At 40.4% G+C, this 20552-nt stretch overlaps 1 protein-coding gene across 2 annotated transcripts in view; it reads left to right on the top strand.

Moving 5' to 3' along the window:
- Positions 1-20552, top strand: part of immt (inner membrane protein, mitochondrial (mitofilin)) — a 67030-nt gene that overhangs the window by 31905 nt on the left and 14573 nt on the right. For both annotated transcript variants that reach the window (XM_068029170.1, XM_068029180.1), the window contains 5 exons: positions 518-654; positions 2633-2736; positions 4579-4714; positions 8226-8355; positions 18456-18679. In XM_068029170.1, coding sequence (XP_067885271.1) covers positions 518-654; positions 2633-2736; positions 4579-4714; positions 8226-8355; positions 18456-18679 — 731 coding nt within the window. The remainder of the gene's footprint in view (positions 1-517; positions 655-2632; positions 2737-4578; positions 4715-8225; positions 8356-18455; positions 18680-20552) is intronic.

A 20552-nucleotide genomic window follows, 5' to 3' on the forward strand; every position in this document is an offset into this window, starting at 1 on the left:
TTTCTCTATTTTATTTTTGTTTTGCCTGAGAGATAAACTTATCAGATTCCTGTGTCTCCAGGAACTTACTGTTCATCTGAAGCTAGGAGCCAGGTATGATGCAACCTGCCTTCTTGATGTTTCACTTAGGCAAATGCACCATTTATTGTGCAATGGAGCCAAATCAGCTATGGATCTCCCACATTCAGTCCTTGGTCTGTGCTGAGATAACTAATCTCGCCTTGGGAAGGAGGTCAAGGTTTCGATCCTGACTGCTTTCCAGCAATTCCAAATGCTTGCGTGCGTGTCAGTTAAGTATCAACTGAGTCTCAATTATGATGCACTGTAGTCAAATACTCTGCTAATACTCTATTCCAAGGTTCATGTGAAGAATCACCACTTGACATTAAACTTTATAGAGAATAATATTAATGACTGCATGAGGTATCCTGGGATAAACTAGTAGTTCTTAATAGCTTTTTTAAAAAAAAGTTTGTTTGTAATGCTGTGCTTTTAAAAGTGCATTACTCCTGTGCAGAATTAACATCAATTTTGGAGGATGCTCTTGGTAGAAGTGCCCAAGTAACACTCAAGGCAATTGAAGCTCAAGATTCAGCAATAGAAGCCATTACCTCTCATGCTCAGAGGTTAAAGGAAGCCATGGACGATTCTGAGGTAAACCGATGAAGAAGACTGTGAATGTTTAATGTGAGATGTTATTGTAAGGAATTTCTTTTAAGGCTCCGTTATAATCAATCTACCTTGTTTAGGGAACTTGGTTTGTGTGTAATTATTCTTTTCAGCATGGCAATATATATGTCACTAAGCTCCTGCGGTGGTGATAGAATCATAAAATGATACAGCACGACAGGGCACCTTCAGCTCTTTGAAAGAGCTGTCCTATTCCCCTTCCCTTTCCCCTACCCCTGTAAATCCTTCCCCTTGGAGTATTTATCCAATTCCCTTTGGAAAGTTATTATTGAATGTGCTTCCACCACCCTTTTAGGCAGTGTATTCCAGAGCATCATAACCTGCTGCATAAAACAAAATTCACCTCATCTCACCTCTGATTCTTTTGCCAGTTACCTTAAATCTGTGTGCTCTGGTTACTGACCTGTCTGCCTCTGGAAACAATTTCTCCCTATTTACTCTATCAAAAGCCATCATGATTTTGAGCACCTCTGTCAAATCTCCCCTTAATCTTCTCTTCTCTCAACTCCAACTTCTCTCGTCTCTCCACATAACTAAAGAGCCACATCCATGGTACCATTCCAGTAAATCTCCTCTGTACCCTCTCTAAGGCCTTGGCATCCTTCCTGAAGTGTTGTGTCTAGAATTGAACACAATACTCCAGCTGGGGACTATCCAGTGTTTTATAAAGGTTTAACATAACTTCCTTGCTTTTGCACTTTCTCTTTGTTTATAAAGCCAAGGATCTTGTATGCTTTTTTTAACCGCCTTCTCAACTTGTCTGTCCAACTTCAAAACTTTGTGTACATATCACTCTCTTGGGGGAGGGGTGGGGTTGGGGTAGGGGGTGGTGGTGGTTGGTGTGGAACCACTGTTTACTTACCCTGGTCTGCAAAACAACCATTCCCCTTTTTGAATAGGACTGTAACATTTGCAATCCTCCAGTCCTATTGCACTGCTCCCATATTTAAGGAGAATTGGAAGATTGTAGCCAGAGCTTCCTTAATATACACCATTACTTCCCTCAGCAACCTAGGATGTATCCCATCTGGACCGGATGACATTTCTACTTTGAGGACTGCCAATATTTTAAGTAGCTCCTCTTTATCTGGTTTTATCCTATCCAATTTCTCTACTGCCTCTTTACTGTCAGATTGGCAACATCCTCTACAGTGAAGAAAGATGTAAAGTACTCACTTAGTATCTGAGCCATGCCTTCTGCCTCCACAAGATGATCTCCTTTTTGGTGCTGCTTTGTTATTCTGTGTATCACAATTGTCACCTTTATCGAGACCAAGGACAGGGCAGGGTCAGAGTCGAACGATAAATTGAGTTCTGACGTCTGCTTTCCAGGTGATGAAAATTAATTGAAAACAATAAATAAAGTGGAAAAATGGGCTTGGAGTGTGAAGTTCCGACTTTTCCAAATCAGACTGTATATCCAAAATTCTCTAGGTGGCAGCTGTGATCCCAGTGAATTGTCTGTATAGCAGTTCCTGATCCAGACAACAGCATTGAGCACAGGGACTAAGTGGATAGCATTTTGAATCTATCACTGTCAGGTACTGAATAGGGAATTCTCCACTGTGATCTGTTTATCAGCCTATGTGATAAATGGTCTGGAGCATAATCCTGCGTCAGATGTTTTTGTTTTGTTCTAAATCGCAAATATATAGATGCAATTTATATTGTGCTTTACATGTCCTCAGGCTTTCCCAAAGCACTTTACAGCCAATGAATTATTTTTAAGTCAGTATTATTTCTATTGGCAAATGTAGTAGCCAATTTGTGCACAGCAACATTTCACAAACAACAACCGTTAGTCTGTTTTTGGTATTTTGAGGAATAAATGTCGGCCAGGACGCTAGGAGAACTTTTTCAATTTATTTGGGACGCCTTTCAGATTTGCTATATCATTGTGCAGAAGATTTCTTCTTTTAGTGATCAAGTATCTTCTTATCAGAATACTGCAGATCGAAAGTCAGAACAATGGCGAGCCTTGGAAAATGCTCTGAGCATCCGCAGCAAGGTCGTAAACAGAGCCAATGAAGCACTGATAAAAGCCAAGTAAGTTTAAGTTTTCTATTTTGTTTGTTTTAAAAGTTCAGAGTAGTACCTACCTTTTATCATGAGGTCTTAGTATTAACAGGTTTATGATTTATCCTAAGATCAAGAGAAGTTGTGCTGGACAACCAATGTTCAGGGTAGTTCTGTAAGGTTTCGTAATGGGTAACACCAACATTAGCATATTGAGTGAAGCCGATTGAGTTAAACCTTTTCTTTAAAATTGCCCAAATAATCCAACTTAACTGTATTGATAATTAAGGATAATTCTTCTGGTATAAACTTAACTGGGCGTGAGCAGAAGTCAGTAAATGCCGGGAAAAGCACTTTCATAAAGTAAGCGTAGAATTTTATATGACAGAAGGAGGCAGTTTAGCCTTTTGTGCCTATCCTGACCTTCTCAAATTGCTATTCACTTAGTTCCTGTGCTCTGCCCTTTTCCCTCTGCCTTTTTACATTTTTCTTTTTCTAATATTATCCACTTCCTTTTAGTATAAACTTATCTTTCCACATTCCATGTCCTAATAACCCTCTGAGTTTCAAAAAAAATCTAACCAATATTAGTGGTCTTAAATTCACATTCAATAGTTACTGACTCACTGACCACAGAAAATAGCAATGTTGGCAAACTAGTGCAATGTTAATGAGGAGAAGCAGGGTAAAGATAAGATTTTTTCCTAGGTCTTGAAATTTCTGTGGGGAGTGTTATGATCCCCTGATTGACCCCAATTTAAGAAACCTAACCAAATGGACAAGATTTCACTTTTATAAATTTTACTTTAACGCTCAAACCAAAACCAACATAAACATGAAGCCTTATACCGTAGCTATCATATACAACAGAGATGGGTTTCACTGGGAAATCCGCCCAGTATATATGGCAACAGTTGCAGTCACACAATTCTCCAGAACTCTGAAGTTCCTCAGGTAGATTTTCAGCTCCTTTGTTCAAGGATTTAGCCAGTGTTCTTCTTCCGACAGAAGTTCCCTCTCAATCCGAACTCCACAGGTGCAGTCTTCACCACAAGGCGCACTTCTCCAGAATCTCTTCAGTTCTGCTCACAACGGTCTTGATGGTGTGGATTTACCAGTCTTTATCCGAGTCCTTCAGTGACAACCTATGCACTATATGGCCGGATCCAGTCACTCGGCTGCTTTAAGTAACCAGAACACTCCTGGATTCTGTCTTCGCTTTCTTCTGCTTGCTGGTGCTCCACTCTGCCTGGTCTGGGGAGAACGCTGTCTCCTTTTATCTAGTTCCACCCAGTATCTGTTTCCCTGGAAACCTGAAGTTGTTTTTCCAGCTTCTGTTTCACTTTTGGTTTCCATTGCTGTTTCAGTTCTAGTTTCTGTTTCAAATCTAGCCTCCTTCTCAGTTCAGGTCTTTAAAAAAAAAACTTTGCAACCACGGATTCCATCACAGGGGTCTCTGAGAAGAGGCCAGGAGCATCCTGGAGAAGGAGTTGTCTCATGTTGTTCATGTTGCATTGATGGGTTCAAAGCAACATTTGTAGAATTTTGAGAATGTTTTAATGACTGAATCAAGAATGCCACAAATAAGGAATGAATGGAAGATAAGTATATTGAAATGTTACTGTTCAATCTTGCATCTACTTAAATGGAGTAATCAGTAATGTAATGTTAAAATGAGTCCAGAGTATTATTGTATTACAGGAAAGTGGATAGTAAGCAAACTAATCTTTGTAAATGTGAAGTTAAGTGCAGCCTTTACTAACTAGGCGTTACTGAGTAGTGATGATACTAGTGTTTCAGCATGCCTAACCAAAATAAGACATATGACTTGAGTTCTGTCATATGTCCTTCATTGTTTTTGTTCAATTTCAGAGAAGAATTAGACAACCTTCGGAGTACAATTGAAGAAGCCAAACAGACTCAGATCTCTTCTGTTAGACCACAGCTTCTGGCTGCAGAAGAGAACCTCCACCACATGTTGGTGGATCTGGATCATGTAGAAAGGAAGGTAATAAGCAGTTTTTTTTTAAAGTTAGATAAACTCTTTTTCCCCCTCTCAAGTTTTCTCTCCTTTATCAAATGCAGCAACTCGTGTGTTGAGGTACAATTTGATATGGAGCAACAGCTTTCAATATCTCACCAAAATTGTTATTCATCTATTAGCCAGTCAGTGAGTGTTGATGGGCTGTTTGAAGGAGTGTTAATCAATCCTGTTGCACTTGAGAAGAATTCTGGATGGCAATCAGGAATGGAGGCCCTGTCTAGTTTCTCTTCTTTACTGTGGGGAAATTCAGTTATTGTAGCATTTCTGTCTAACTTGACATAAAAAAGACAATTTTTATTGAAATTTGGAGTCATTATGCAGTCAGCTACTGTAACTCATACTTTTCTAGGACCTCCGGGGCATTGATAGGTTAGATGGGAAGAAACTTTTTCCCTTAGCAGAGGGGTCAATAACCAGGGGGCATAGATTTAAGGTAAGGGGCAGGAGGTTTAGAGGGGATTTGAGGAAAAAAAGTTTCACCCAGAGGGTGGTTGGAATCTGTAACGCACTATCTGAAGAGGTGGTAGCAGCAGGAACCCTCACAACATTTAAGAAGTACTTAGATGAGCACTTGAAATGCCATTACATACAAGGCTACGGGCCAAGTGCTGGAAAATGGGATTAAAATAGATAGGTGCTTGATGGCCGGCACAGACACGATGGGCCGAAGGACCTGTTTATGTGCTGTATAAAGCTGTGACTCAAAACCCTGGAAATCCTTGCTTTTTCTTTCCTCCTATAATCTTCATACTAAAGATAGCCTTTGAAGTCTCAATGGATGTTCCAATACCAAGGCTGCTTGATTGTATTATATAGGCTGTAAACATCAAACTTTCCATGTAATACTTTGCAGATCAGTTTCAATTAAAATTTAAATGACCACCTGTCTTTTGAAGAGCTGCAAAAATTCACAAGGTTAGTCACTGCTTGCCATGGTGTGCAAATATGAGTAAGAAAACTATACAGTATCTTTGTGGAAACTAGGGAAAAAGAAAATAAAAGGTTGATGCTACCATGGTGCAATGTCACAAATATATATTTTTGCTCAGCCTTTACTTGCACATTTAATTATTTAGTGATATTTTATGCATTACAAACCTTGTTATACTTAGTTCCTGCAGTCACCCGAAGAGACAACCAAAACTAGTAGTAACTCCAGTCTTGGGGTGTAGTATATTGTCAGTAATCCAATCCCAGGGGCTGGTATCAAATGAAAATCACTTAGTTTTGTGGCTAATGGCTTGCACTGCACTATATTATAGCTACTGGTTTGAGACAGCTGCTTTCAGATAGATAGTACCTTAATTACAAGGCTTTACTCAAGCTGCAGTTTCCCTGTCCAACAGAGCTATTGTGCATGTTTGCACAAGTATACAGAGCTCTTCATCCAATATTTAAAACTTAAATGTTCCAAGATCGTGAGTGGAAAATTCCATACTCCAAATACTACAAGCAGGTTTATAAAGGTGCCTAGGAGGCTAAAAAGTCGCATGAAAACTTTGTAAAGCAGGTTTGATATCACACTGGAGTTCTGCTCCGTGTGGCGCCAAACCTCTTCTTTCCATAGTTGGATCCTGAATTTTCTTCACTCGTTCATGGGGTATGGGCATCGCTAACTAGGCCAGCATTTATTACCCATCGCTAATTGCCCTTGAGAAGGTGGTAGTGAGCTGCCTTCTTGAACTGCTGCAGTCCTTGGAGTGTAAGTACACCAAGAGTGCTGTTAGGAAGGGAGTTCCAGGATTTTGACCAAGCAACAGTGAAAGAACGGCAATATGGTCAGAATGGTGTGTGGCTTGGAGGGGAACTTGCAGGTGGTGGTGTTCCCATGCATCTGCTGCCCTTGTCCTTCGAGGTGGTAGAGGTTGTGGGCTTGTTGGAAGCTGCTGTCAAAGGAGCCTTGGTGAGTTGCTGCAGTGCATATTGTATATAGTAAGCACTGCTGCCCCTGTGCGTCGGTGGTGGGGGGAATGAATGTTGAAGGAGGTGGATGGGTGGCAATTAAGCGGGCTGCTTTGTCCTGGATAGTGTCGAGCTTCCTGAGTGTTGTTGAAGCTGCACCCCTCCAGGCAAGTGGAGAGTATTCCATCACATTCCTGACTTGTGCCTTGGGGAGACAGGGGGTTAGTTACTCACTGCAGAATTACCATCCTCTGACCTGCTCTTGTAGCCACAGCATTTATGTGGCTGGTCCAGTTCAGTTTCTGGTCTTTGGTGACTCCCAGGATATTGATAGGGGATTCAGGGATGGTAATGCCATTGAATGTGATGGGGAGATGGTTAGATTCTCTCTTTGTGATGATCATTGTCTGGCACGAATGTCATTTGCAATATAGTGTTCTACAACTTTAGGATCAAGCTGTTTTAAAATGATTTTAAAAGTACATTCAGAGGCAGTTGACAACTTGGATTTCTGAATGCAAATGCTAGTCTGGCCATTTAAAAAAAGGTAAGATTTTAGCTTGCCCTCATGAGGGTGAAATGTCAGCAGTACATATTGCTGTAACAATTAACTTTAAATAGAAATTTTTTGAAACTTTAATCCTTCTGTTTTTTTTTTATTCAGCAGTACTTTACATTCATTTCTTTCATTAGCGGGTTTAACTTTGACTTATTTTTCTTTTGTTAACCATTTAGAAATAGAATCCCATCTCTTGTCATGTCTGCACTGTTCCACTGCCCATTTTGGACCTGGGACTCGTGTAAATAAAAATGGATTTGACTGAAAAACTGTGCTAAAGGCTTATTGACCAACTAATTAGTATACTGAACATTAATGCTTGACCTGCTTATGCACTAGAGCAATCAGATCAATTGTTTAATGCCTTTTTTCTGGATTAACGTTTAAATGACTGAAGTGTCCCATGAAACAAATCACTGGAGATCCAGGGTTTGACCAGTCTGAGCCCCGGGAATGAATTTCACTTATAATTCTGGTGACAATTTTTTTATTCCTTGTAACCGGTACTCTCCAGCAGCGCTCTCCTCCAGATTACACTGCTTCTCAATTTGAGCAATTACAAAGATGTGAATTAGGAGCAGGAGTAAGCCACTCGGCACTCAAGCCTGCTCCACCATTCAACAAGATCATGGCTGATCTGATTGTAATCTCATCTCCGCATTGACACCTATCTCTCCACCCCCCCCCACCCCACCCCCCAGACAACTTTTCACCCTCTTGCTTATTAAAAACCTATTTACCTCTGCCTTTTGAGGAAGAGAGTTCCACAGACTCACGACCCTTTGGGAGAAAAAAATTTCTCCTCATCTCTGTTTTAAATTAGCGACCCCTTATTTTTAAATGGTGACCCCTAGTTCTAGATTCTCCCACAAGAGGCAACATGCTTTCCACATCCAGACTGTCAAGACTCCTCAGGATCTTAAATGTTCCAATGAAGTCACCTTCGTACTCTTCTAAACTCCATAAACTCTAAATTCTGTTATCTTCCTGCTGAAACATCTGCTTTTTGTTTAGGTACAGGCAGCTCAATCAGAAGCCAAAATAGTTGTTCAGTACAGTGAGCTGGTGGCTATGGCTAGGGATGAATTCAGGAAAGAACTGGAGAGCATCACTCCCGATGTAAAGCCTGGCTGGAAAAATCTCAGTATGTACAGTATTTGTTTCTTGTATAGTCATTTTAATTAAGTTGCATTTTACAGTCGAATTAATATTGACAAAAGGCAGAATTACAAGCTGTGTTGACAAGTAATGTTCCTATAATTTCAGCCCAAATATTTCCAGTCTTATTTGCTTTTATGCAAGTATTTGCACCTATAGAATTATACAAAAAATTTAAATTAAAAAAAAAAAGTTTTCAGCACACAACCAAAGCAGCAACAATGCAAAAGAATATTTTTATTTACAGTAAGAAGCAGTAAAAAAAAGTCTTGAAAAATATTAACCTTTTCTGTAAAATGTACAGTTAGAATTGTTAAACTTTTGGTTTATTTTCTGTTGCATTCTATGAGCTAATGAAGTATATATTTCAGTTTTAATACTTAAAACTGAACTTATGTTTATTTAAAAAAATAAATGAGGGGGCATGATTAAGACTTTAAAAAGCCTTGAAGAATTGAGTATGCAACCAGGTTACTGAACTTGGACTGAGCTTGAAGATAAAAGACCTGAAACTAAAGTATTTTCTTCCAATCACACAGGATAAGATGAGGGTGTCTAACTTGTGACCATAGGACCATGTACAGCTCTGAAAGCCCAAGTAACTCAGTCCTGTTTGTACTTATTTCTTATTCAGTGGTTTCTTGGGTCAGCATTTACTGGGCCTGAAGATTTGGAAAGGCCTGTTTTTAGTGTTGCTTCTTTGGTGGACTATCAATTTAAAATTGTCAGTGAGAAGTTAAGAGAAATTTCATTGCATGGAGCATGGAATGCTTTGCCAAAATGAGCGGTTGAAGCAGAGGTTATTGTATTTTTTAAGGGTAAATTGGATAAATATTTGAAGCAGAGGAAGGCGCAGGGATTGGAGAGCAGGGCAGTGGAATTAGTTTTGGATTATTCTTCAAAAGAGCTGGCACACACCTGATGGGCTGAATGGCAACCTTCTATGCTGCAAATTTCTGGAGTTCTGTTTTTTTTTCTTCTGTCTTTGCTCGGTGAGAGATTACTACTGCTTTCTTTATTAAGCTTCAAACTATGCTATAATACTTGAAATTGTTTATATACCAAGATAAAAAAAAATACATAGGCTTAAAAATATCAAGTCTGTTAAGAGACAGTAGTTCAATAGATCAGTCTTTTCACATCTGAGAGGTATGAATTTCAGCTCAGCTTCTCTACTGGCTGTAATTTGAAATTAGCTTGGCTGTCTGAACCCAGTTGCTAGAGGACATGGCCCCCAGCACAACACTATTTGGTATCCAGTTGTCTCAGAAGCTACAGGCTGAATAGTTGTGGGAAGTGGAAAATGTCATACTGGTGCAGTAGAAGTGTTCTTCTGCAATTTGTGCCCACAGAAGCCAGCTGGGGTAAAGGGACAGTGACTTAAACAATGTAAGTAAGTGAGCTGGTGGTGCTTTTATACTATTTCTACAAGCTTGCCTTTATGAAGAAAAATTTTAGTTGGTTTAAATCATACCTTGAGATTAATCTGGCTGAATGCAAGGTAATAAATATCACTGCTCCACAGCAATTATTGGAACATTGTGAATGTAAAATTAATGGGAAAGTTATTTTCTTCCCATGCTTTGTGTGATTTATAAGGTGATAGTAAGGAAATGACTAACATAGAATAACTTGGCATGAACAGAAAGCATTGTGGTTTGATTGACATGGGGGCTGTAATGAATGTAGACAGGCAAGAGAGAATGCCAGAAGTATTTCTGTGCAAATACAGACCACTTGAGCAAGATAATACAGCAGCTGGTGTATTAATTAACTGTATACTTGTAAACAATAGACTCTTGGATGAAAATTATATCACGTGAATTAAGTTTAAAATAGTTAAGGGGGTTTGCCACCTACAGTTAGATATTTCCTTGAACAATACCAGTTAGAAGAAAAGGAATGAACTCACTTGAACAGTAGGGAACAGAACCTTGCGAAGTACAGATAAGATGGCGCCATTCCCAAGGGTCAGCCTGACCATTCAGGCGCGTGAAATGTTCAGAGAATAATGAAGAGTTGGAACTACAGTACACATGTTGAGAGAGGGAGTAAGTTGTCTGCCTGACTACTGTCATACTTGTGGATTAACCTTGTGTACAAAACTATATAAAAGATATAGTACATTGGGAACCTGTCGGAACTCAAACTGTTCGTGCTGTTCTTTGAAATAGTGCCATGGGTTCTTTTTCAGCCACCGAGCAAGCAGATGAGGCCTCGGGTTAACATTTCATCCAAAAGACAACACCTCTGACAGTGCAGCACTTGCTTTGATTTTTGTGCTCCAGCCCTGGAGTAGGACTTAAACCCACAACATTGTGACTCAGAGGCATGAGTGCTACCAACGGAGCTACAGCTGATATTATGGCTTCACAAGCCTGTTTATTTAAAGATTTTATTTGTTCTTTTGGTGATGATCAATTACTGGTTTCCAATTACAGACTCACTGACCACTGAAAACAGTTTTCCCCCCTATTTACCTCATAAATCTGAACAGTTCCAGGTCTTGATTAGTATCCAGTAGTTCCTGCTGGAAGGTGCAGTTGCTTATCTGTGGGGTGAAAATAGGAAACCTGTTGACACTTACTGCCTAGGCTCACACATAAAGAAAAGACACTTAAATGAGGTACTTAGGACTTTTTCTGCCAGTGATACCATAGAACATAGAACATAGAACATACAGCACAGAACAGGCCCTTCGGCCCACAATGTTGTGCCGATCCTTTGTCCTCTGTCAAGGACAATTTAATCTGTACCCCATCATTCTCCTTTATCCATATACCTATCCAAAAGCCTTTTGAAAGTCCCTAAAGTTTCTGACTCAACAACTTCCCCGGGCAAGGCATTCCATGCCTCGACCACTCTCTGGGTAAAGAACCTTCCCCTGACATCCCCCTTATATCTCCCACCCTTCACCTTAAATTTATGACCCCTTGTAACGCTTTGCTCCACCCGGGGAAAAAGTTTCTGACTGTCTACCCTATCTATTCCCCTGATCATCTTATAAACCTCTATCATGTCACCCCTCATCCTTCTCCTTTCTAATGAGAAGAGGCCTAGAATGTTCAGCCTTTCCTCGTAAGACTTATTCTCCATTCCAGGCAACATCCTGGTAAATCTCCTCTGCACCCTCTCCAAGGCTTCCACATCCTTCCTAAAATGAGGCGACCAGAACTGCACACAGTACTCCAAATGAGGCCTTACCAAGGTCCTGTACAGCTGCATCATCACCTCACGGCTCTTAAATTCAATCCCTCTGCTAATGAACGCTAACACCCCATATGCCTTCTTCACAGCCCTATCCACTTGAGTTGCAACTTTCAATGATCTATGCACATAGACCCCAAGGTCTCTCTGCTCCTCCACATGCCCAAGAACCCTACCGTTAACCCAGTATTTTGCATTCATGTTTGTCCTTCCAAAATGGACGACCTCACACTTTTCAGGGTTAAACTCCATCTGCCACTTTTCAGCCCAGCACTGCAACCTATCCAAGTCCCTTTGCAGACGACAATAGCCCTCCTCGGTATCCACAACTCCACCAACCTTTGTATCATCTGCAAATTTACTGACCCACCCTTCGACTTCCTCATCCAAGTCGTTAATAAAAATCACAAACAGGAGAGGACCCAGAACTGATCCCTGCGGCACGCCACTGGTAACTGGGCTCCAGGCTGAGTATTTACCATCTAAGACCACTCTCTGCCTTCTATCAGTTAGCCAATTCTTAATCCAACTGGCCACATTCCCCACTATCCCATGCCTCCTGACTTTCTCCATAAGTCTACCATGGGGGACCTTATCAAATGCCTTACTAAAATCCATGTACACCACATCCACTGGTTTACCCTCATCCACTTGCTTGGTCACCTGCTCAAAGAATTCAATCAGGCTTGTGAGACAAGACCTACCCCTCACAAAACCGTGCTGACTGTCCCGAATCAAGCAGTGTCTTTCCAGATGCTCAGAAATCCTATCCCTCAGCACCTTTTCCATCAACTTGCCTACCACCGAAGTAAGACTAACTGGCCTGTAATTGCCAGGGTTGTTCCTATTCCCTTTCTTGAACAGGGGCACAACATTTGCCACCCTCCAATCACCTGGTACCACCCCCGTCAGCAGAGAAGATGAAAAGATCATTGCCAGCGGCTCTGCAATTTCATCCCTTGCTTCCCATAACATCCTTGGATATACCCCGTCAGGCCCGGGAGACTTGTCTATCTTCAAGTTATTCAAAAACCCCAACACATCTTCCCTCCTAACGAGCACTTCCTCGAGCTTACCAGTCTGCTTCCCACCGTCCTCTTCAGTAATACACCCCTTCTCATTCGTAAATACCGAAGAGAAGTACTCATTCAAAACCTCACTTATCTCTTCCGGCTCAACACACAGTCTCCCGCTATTGTCCTTGACCGGACCTATGGTCCCCCTAGTCATCCTCATATTTCTGACATACGCGTAAAAGGCCTTGGGGTTTTCTTTTATCCTACCCGCCAAGCATTTTTCATGCCCTCTCTTAGCTCTCCTAATCCCTTTCTTCAGATCCTTCCTGGCCATCTTGTATCCCTCCAGAGCTATGCCTGTGCCCTTTTTCCTCAACTTTATATACGCATCCTTCTTCTTCCTAACAAGACTCTCAACCTCTCTTGTCAACCACGCACCAGTTTGAGTTCCCCCTGAGGAAGGGGCAGGAGAAAGTTTATGACAATAACGATAAACAGTTGCATGGATGTGAATAAACATTTGTAAATAACTGTATTGTCACTTAGCAAATATGTGAGAACACAGTTTATCGATACCTGCTTGATTGGGGGAGGGGTGGTGTGGGACAGGGAGGGCAATAGCCAAAATTCAAAATTGTGTTTTATTAAATTCACTTGCTGTCATTTAGTGGTTGTACATAAAAAAGCATAACTTTCTGTAAGACTTGTCTTGGGCTGCATTCACATTACAATTGCAATGTCATTCTGAAGTAGTTTTGCTTTGCACAAACACTGTGGTATATTGTAAATATAAGCTGAACCCGGAGTCAGAAGTGAAGTGAGACTCTGGAAAAGTTTCACCCTACTTCGGATTTGGTTTGGGTCCTGATATCTGATTTACAGATAGCTATTTAATGCAATACAAAGCACAAGTGGCTTTGCACCAGTGCTACCTTTGCAGTGTTAATTCATCATTACGATCCTGTATGAATTTTAATTACAAAGGAATAGTTCAGAATTTACTTCTTCTAAAGTAGCAACTCCTTCTGAATCCAATGTGATGTCTACATTAGATGCCTGCATCTGTGTTTTTCTGTTTTTTCTTGTTTAATGCTAACATAGCAATGGGCAACATGATTTCTTTTAAACTTGGCAGCTGCAAGATATTTCACAATATGCTTGCAGGAGTAGGAACTCAGTAACTGGAGTAGGCAGCCTCTTGAGCCAGTTCCACCATTGTTAGATCATGGGTGATCTGTACCTCAACTCCATTCACTTGCCTTTGCTTCATATCCCTTGATGTCCTTATCTAACAAAGATCTATCAATCTTAGTCTTGATTTCAATTGATCCAGCATCCATAGCCTTTTGGGACAACGTGAGTTCCAAATTTGTACTATAGCCTAATTTTATTCCTAAATGACCTAGCTTTAATTTTAAAGATCAGGCCATCTTATTCAGGGTTCCCTCTCCAGTGGAAATCGTTTCTCTGCATACACCCTATCAAACGTCTGTCGTTTTAAAGACTTTGATTAGATCACCCCTCAACCTTCTAGACTGATGGGAATGCAAACCAAATCTGTGCATTCAGTCATCTTGATTTAGGAACACAGGAATTGCTGGATGATGAAAGACCAAGGTCCATCTTGTTCGTCTTCTGCCATCCAGATGGTATGATGGAACAATAATGGAGCCATTGACTAACTTAACCCTTGAAACCCTCTTTCTGGTGAATCAGTACCACCTCCAAGACCAGTACATTTTTCCTGAAGTTAGGTGCCCAGAAATGAATGCGGTACTCCAAGTGAGTCTGACCATAGCTATGCACGACTGAAACATCGCTTTCTCACTTGTGTATTCCATTTGCATTTGTGGCAGTCACTTAGCAGTCTTAAAGGGGAGTCATTCTTTGAGGGCACATCCTTTGCCAAAGGCCCTTAAAAGTGAGGACCTAGGTTAAATAGTTGATGAATAAGCCTTGTATATGTGGCATTAAACTTGGATGTCAAGGATATCAAGCAAACTGTCCAAATTAGTCTTTCTATCACTTGAAGGCAAATGTGCATCAAATAGCTCATATGGGATCTCTGTCTGGGGATGTTATTTGGAGGTTGAGCTGCATATAAGCTCGTATATTCAATATTTGGTAATGCACCTACAGGTTAAGTTGTTGTTCAGGAGGAGTTCTTGGTACCTGCCTGTTCAGCAAAGGCTCAAACTCTTGCTAGTTTGTTGTCTAATGACTAACAATTGATATTCCTATTGTATGGGTAAGTAGTGGCTTCAGGATGACAGCCTGTTCATCAGAGATTGAAACAGAATAGAATCCCTGGCAGAATTGGTAACCCATTTCTTGTTCCTGGCTGATTGGCTTTATGTCAGGACACTATTGATTATTGACCAACCAGCAGAGCTTATTTCTGGGTTCTGAAGGTAGTAACCTGTCATTGGTGTTGGGATTCCTCCCACTCATGTCCAGATAACCCTTTAAGCCAGTACATTAACAGTTGGAGAAGCACTAGGGATCTTGCATGTACCCTGTGCTAATAAACTGTGTGGCTCTGGCTGGTTAGACTCTAGCAGTATCCTTATGTACACTGTGGAGTGAGAATGGGATCTTTAAGCCTTGACCAACCTCTGGCTAGGCTTAAGGGAGACAGTGGCATAGTGGTAATGTCACTGGACTAGTAATTCAGAGGCCCAGGCTAATGCCCTGGGATCACAAGTTCAAATCTCACCATGGCAGCTGGTGGAATTTAAATTCAATTAATTAATAATCTGGAATTGAATGCTAGTCTCAGTTTCATGACAACATTACTATCATCGATTGTCATAAAAACCCATCTGGTTCACTGATGCCCTTTAACGAAGGAAATCTGCAATCCTTACCTGGGCTGGCCTACATGTGACTCCAGACTCACAGCAATGTGGTTGACTCTTAACGTCCCTCTGAAATGGCCTAGCAAACCACTCCGTTCAAGGGCAATTAGGGATGGGCAACAAATGCTGGTCTGCCAGTGATGCCCACATCCTGTGAAATGTGGAAAGTTGCCCCACTATGTCATATTCACAAAAAAACTGGACAAATCCAATCTGGCCAATTACTGCCCCATCAGCAAAAGGATGGAAGGTGCCTCAACAATGCTATCAAGTGGCATTTAATCACCAATAACCTGCTCACCGATGTTCAATTTGTGTTCTGCCAGGGCCACTTGGCTTCAGACCTCACTGCAGTCTTGGTCCAAACAAGGACAAAAGAGCTGAATTACAGAGGTGAGCTGAGAGTGACTGCCCTTGACATCATGGCAGCATTTGACTGAGTGTGGCATCAAGGAGCCCTAGCAAAATTGAATTCAATGGAAAACGGGTAAAACAACACCATTCAGGACAAAGCGGCCCACTTGATTGGCACCCAATCCGCCATCATAAATGTTTACTACCTCCATCACCAGCGCACAAATGGCAGCAGTGTTTACCATCTACAAGATGCACTGCAGCAACTTGCCAAGGCTCCTTCGAGAGCACCTTCCAAACCCGTGACCACTAGGAGGAGACGCTTGGTGACGCCACCACCTGAAAGTTCCCCTCCAAGCCACACACCATCCTGACTTGGAACTATAACACTATTCCTTCACTGTCGCTGGGTTGAAATCCTGGAACTTACTTCTTAACATTGTGGGTATACCTACACCAGATGGACTGCAGCAGTTCAAGAAGGTGGCCTACCAACACGTTCTCAAAGGCAGTTAGGGATGCGTAATAAATGCTGACCTGGCCAGCGATGCGCACATCCCATGAACAAATTTTAAATAAAGAGACGTTCACATCCTGAGAATTTTTTTTAAATTGTGTATTGCAGCTAAGTTTTTTTTTTTGCAGCTTAGCTGGAGAATTCTTGTTGCCTCTTGCTAGTGTAAATGAAGAAAATTGGCTGTCGATGGATTTTCATTTATGCACAGCTTTTAGAGTACAGTGTCATGTTTGGAGTTTGAATTAACGTTCCACTTTTTTTTCCTAATTTTTATTTTTTTTCCTAACTAATTTGGAAGCTATGAATGTTCTTAAAAAAAAAATGAAGGGCTTCCTTACTAAAATGAATGTTTAGTGTGTGTTCTCATTTACACTAACAGTTTGCCTGTGTGACTGCTTCTAGTGGTGCTGTTGTCAAATAGTATTAATTTTTCCCACCCTTTTCATTGCAGAGGTGTCTGATCTAGGTGAGTCTGGCTAGTTTGTTGTATACTCTTATTAACCCAGTGCATTTCAGCTACTTTCATTGGGCTGTGTGGTCCTTGCATAGTTAAAGACTCTCAGCAAAATGAGGGGCTTTTGAATCCTTGTCACTGTAATTCAGGAAGTATTATGATCTTCCTTCCCGCAACCCAACAACATTCAAGAAAAGTGTGCGTTTCCAAGTAAAAACAGAGTATTTACAGAATTATAAAAAGCTGAAAACAAACCAGAGTCTAGAAAGCGTTGAAATATTTGTTTGCATTAAGTGCTTCCAGATGAAAGCGGCTATGAAAGTATTTTGGATGTATTTTATTTGAACATGCTCCATTTCTATAATTTGTAAAGAAAGTGCTGTTTATTGGATAACAGTGGTGCACTGGAATACAAGACCCCAACTTGCAGCCCAGGAAAATGGTCAGTGTGATATAAGGGTCCTGTGTATTACATCAAGTAGGAGCTTTTGATGCTACTACTGGCAGCAAAATTGGCACAAGGCATTATCATTGGAGGTTTTGCTGAGAAATAAATAAAGGAATATAATGAAATCTGCTTGTCTTAATTGCTGGACTGGAGTTCTTGCATCCAGAGTTACGGTGACATGCATTGCCTCAGGGTATTTTATACTTCTATCCCACACTACAGAGTGAAGTTACTTTCCTTAGCATACCATTGTACTTGGTAAATTAAACCCAAAATGAGAAATGATATATAGTTTTAGAAGTAGCTGTTAGCTTGACAGATGAGCTACCAGAATTTCAGGCTTTGGATTTATTATTATAATTAATTATCCCTGTGTAAAGAAAAAAAACACACTTTTTTGTTAATGAAAGTAATACATTTAGAAAATCAAAGCTATCTTAACATTCCCAGATTGGATCCAATCCCTCTTTCTAGTGTCTTAATTGGTGCCTGTTGTCTTTCATATATATGTGTATATATATATATATATGTGTATATATATATATATATATATATATATATATATATATATATATATATCACATTTGTTTAATATTCAGATTAAGAACAGAATTTGAATTATATGCCATTCTGTTTTGTAAACAATGTGACATTTAACAATCATAAGAAATGATTTGTGAATGCTTTTTCCTTAGTATGTGGTGAATACATTCTTAGCTAATTTCTGTTTTAAGGATTGTTCATAATACTGCAATTACTGATAGGTTATAGCTAACCTAATAAAGTTAAACCGTGGCAGAAAATGCAATTTCACAAAAGTTTTTGCAGGATGCTTTCACAAAAGGACTGTACACAAGGCTTTCATATTTCAAAAATACATAACCAGTAATTATATATTGTAAGAGTTCTCAATGAAAATGAGTTTTAAAATATTGACATAGTCCTAGAAAATATTACATAAAATATCAAAAATGTATTTGTTGTGAAAACATTACTCAACATTACTGTGTAAAAGCATATTTTCCAAGTATGTGAGCTGCTAAACTGAGCTTTGTGCAGATTCATATATCGTACTATGTACGTAAAATAACTGGCATGCACATTTCTTTGTCTGTTTTTAATTTTTTGTAATACGAAACAATTTTAATCCCAAATGAATGGTTGTTGCCTATTCTGCTAATCCAGAGTATACTTGTTCCATGCTGTTTTTTAATGGTATTTCCAAACCGTAGCTGGCCAGCTGAGCACTGATGACCTTAACTCGTTGATTGCCCATGCCCATCGTCGCATTGACCAGTTGAACAGAGAGTTGGCAGAACAGCATGTGCGGGAGCAGCAGCACATTGAAATGGCACTTGAACACCAGAAACTGGAGCATAAGAAAGCTTTGGAAACAGCAGTGGCAAAAGCCCTGGAGCATTATCGATCTGAAATCCTTCTTGAAAGGGACAAAAAGGCAAGGCACAAGCCCAATGCTGCATAGGTTTGACTAATTAATATCTTGCAGACACAAAGTATAGTTTCTTAGAGGTTTAGAGTTCAGTGCCAATTGTTTTAATGGTCAGGATCTCAGTGATTTAGAGGTTGGTAGATTGCTATCATGGCAGACCAGTGGGGACCCATTGCCTATGCATCTTGTTCAATATGGGAACTCCAGGACACTTCATGCTTCCTGCATAACCACGTGTGCAGGAAGTGCTGCCAGAAGTTCTGAGTTTTGGATTGAGGAGAGGTTGGAGTTGGTTCAGGGACTTCAATTATGAGGAGAGGTTGGAAAAGTTGGTACTGTTCCCCTTGGAACAGAGCAGGTTAAGAGATGATCTAATAGAAGTTTTCGAGATAGTGAGAGGTTTTGATACAGTAGATAGAGAAAAATTATTCCCTCTGGCGAGTGGGTCAATATCAGGATGCAAAATCATTGGCAAAAGATCTAGAGGTGAGATGAGACATTTTTTTCACTGAATTGTCAGGATCTGGACTGCTGTACCTGAAAAGATTCTGTAAGTAATTTTTTTAAAGGGAGTTGGACAGGAACTTGTGGATGAGGAACTTAACGGGTACAGACTAAAAGTTGGGGCGTGGAACTAAGCACAACTGCTCTCTTTAAGAGCCAGCGCAGGCTGAAAAGCCCCCTTCTGTGCTTTAGATTTCTATGATTCTATCTACAGATTATTATGAACACTAGTCCATTAACACCCACATCATCAACCACAACCTGAGGATATAATTTGAAAAGCTGCCCAAACCTTAATTTCTCACTAAAATAAAGGCAAAATATTGTGGATGCTGGAAATTTGGAATAAAAACCAAGTGCTGGAAATACTCAGCAGGTCTGACAGCATCTGTGGAGAGAGAAACAGAGTTGATGTTTCAAATTGGATATGAACCTTGGGGAACACCACTGTCAACCATCCTCCAGTCTGAAAAACAATTACCATGACCTGTTTTCTGTCCTTACGCCAATTTTTTTTTATCCCAGTTGACACTTACCCTTCTATTCCGTGAGCACCAATTTTGTTAACCAGCCTTTTATGTGGTATGTCAAGTGCTTTTTAAAAATCCATATAGACAACATCCATTGCTTTCCCTTCATCAGTCAGTCTCTGTTACTTCATCAAAAAAATTAATTAGATTAGTCAGGTGGGATCTGCCTTTCACAAATCCATGCTGGCTCTCCTTAATTAACGCAAACCTCTCCAAGTGCCTGTTGATTTTTTTCCTCCCTGTTATTGTTTCTAAAAGCTTAACCACCGCAGGTGTTAAACCATCTGGCCTGTAGTTGCGAGGACTGTCCTTACACCCTTTCTTGAATAAGGGTGTCACATTTGCCACTCTCCAATCTTCTGGCACCTCCCCATATCAAGGGAAGATTATGGCAAGCCCTTCCACTATCTCCACTCCCATTTCCTTTAGCAAGCTGGGATGCGAGCCAAGAGGACCAGACGACTAATCTACTCTAAGCATAGACAGCCTTTCCAGTAAATCCTGCCTATCAATTTTCACCTTATCCATTGCCTGTAACATCTTCGCTTCTACTGATATTTTGTCAGCATCTTCTTCCTTAGTAAACGCTGGTACAAAGTAATCATTAAGTATTCTAGCTTTGCCCTGCATCTCTAAGCACATATCACCATTTTTGTCCCTAATAGGCCCCATCCCACCTCTTGCTACCCATTTACTATTTCTGTGCCCGTAGATTTTTGGGTTCTCTTTTATGTTAACTCCTATTCTAATATCTTTCTTTTCCAATCTTATTTTCCTCCTCACTTCCCCTTTCGACTTATTGTATTTGTCCTGGTTCTCGCTTGAATTCACCTGACATACATCAT

The sequence above is a fragment of the Heterodontus francisci genome, chromosome 1 (genome assembly GCF_036365525.1).
Source record: "Heterodontus francisci isolate sHetFra1 chromosome 1, sHetFra1.hap1, whole genome shotgun sequence".
In the NCBI taxonomy this organism is placed as follows: domain Eukaryota; kingdom Metazoa; phylum Chordata; class Chondrichthyes; order Heterodontiformes; family Heterodontidae; genus Heterodontus; species Heterodontus francisci.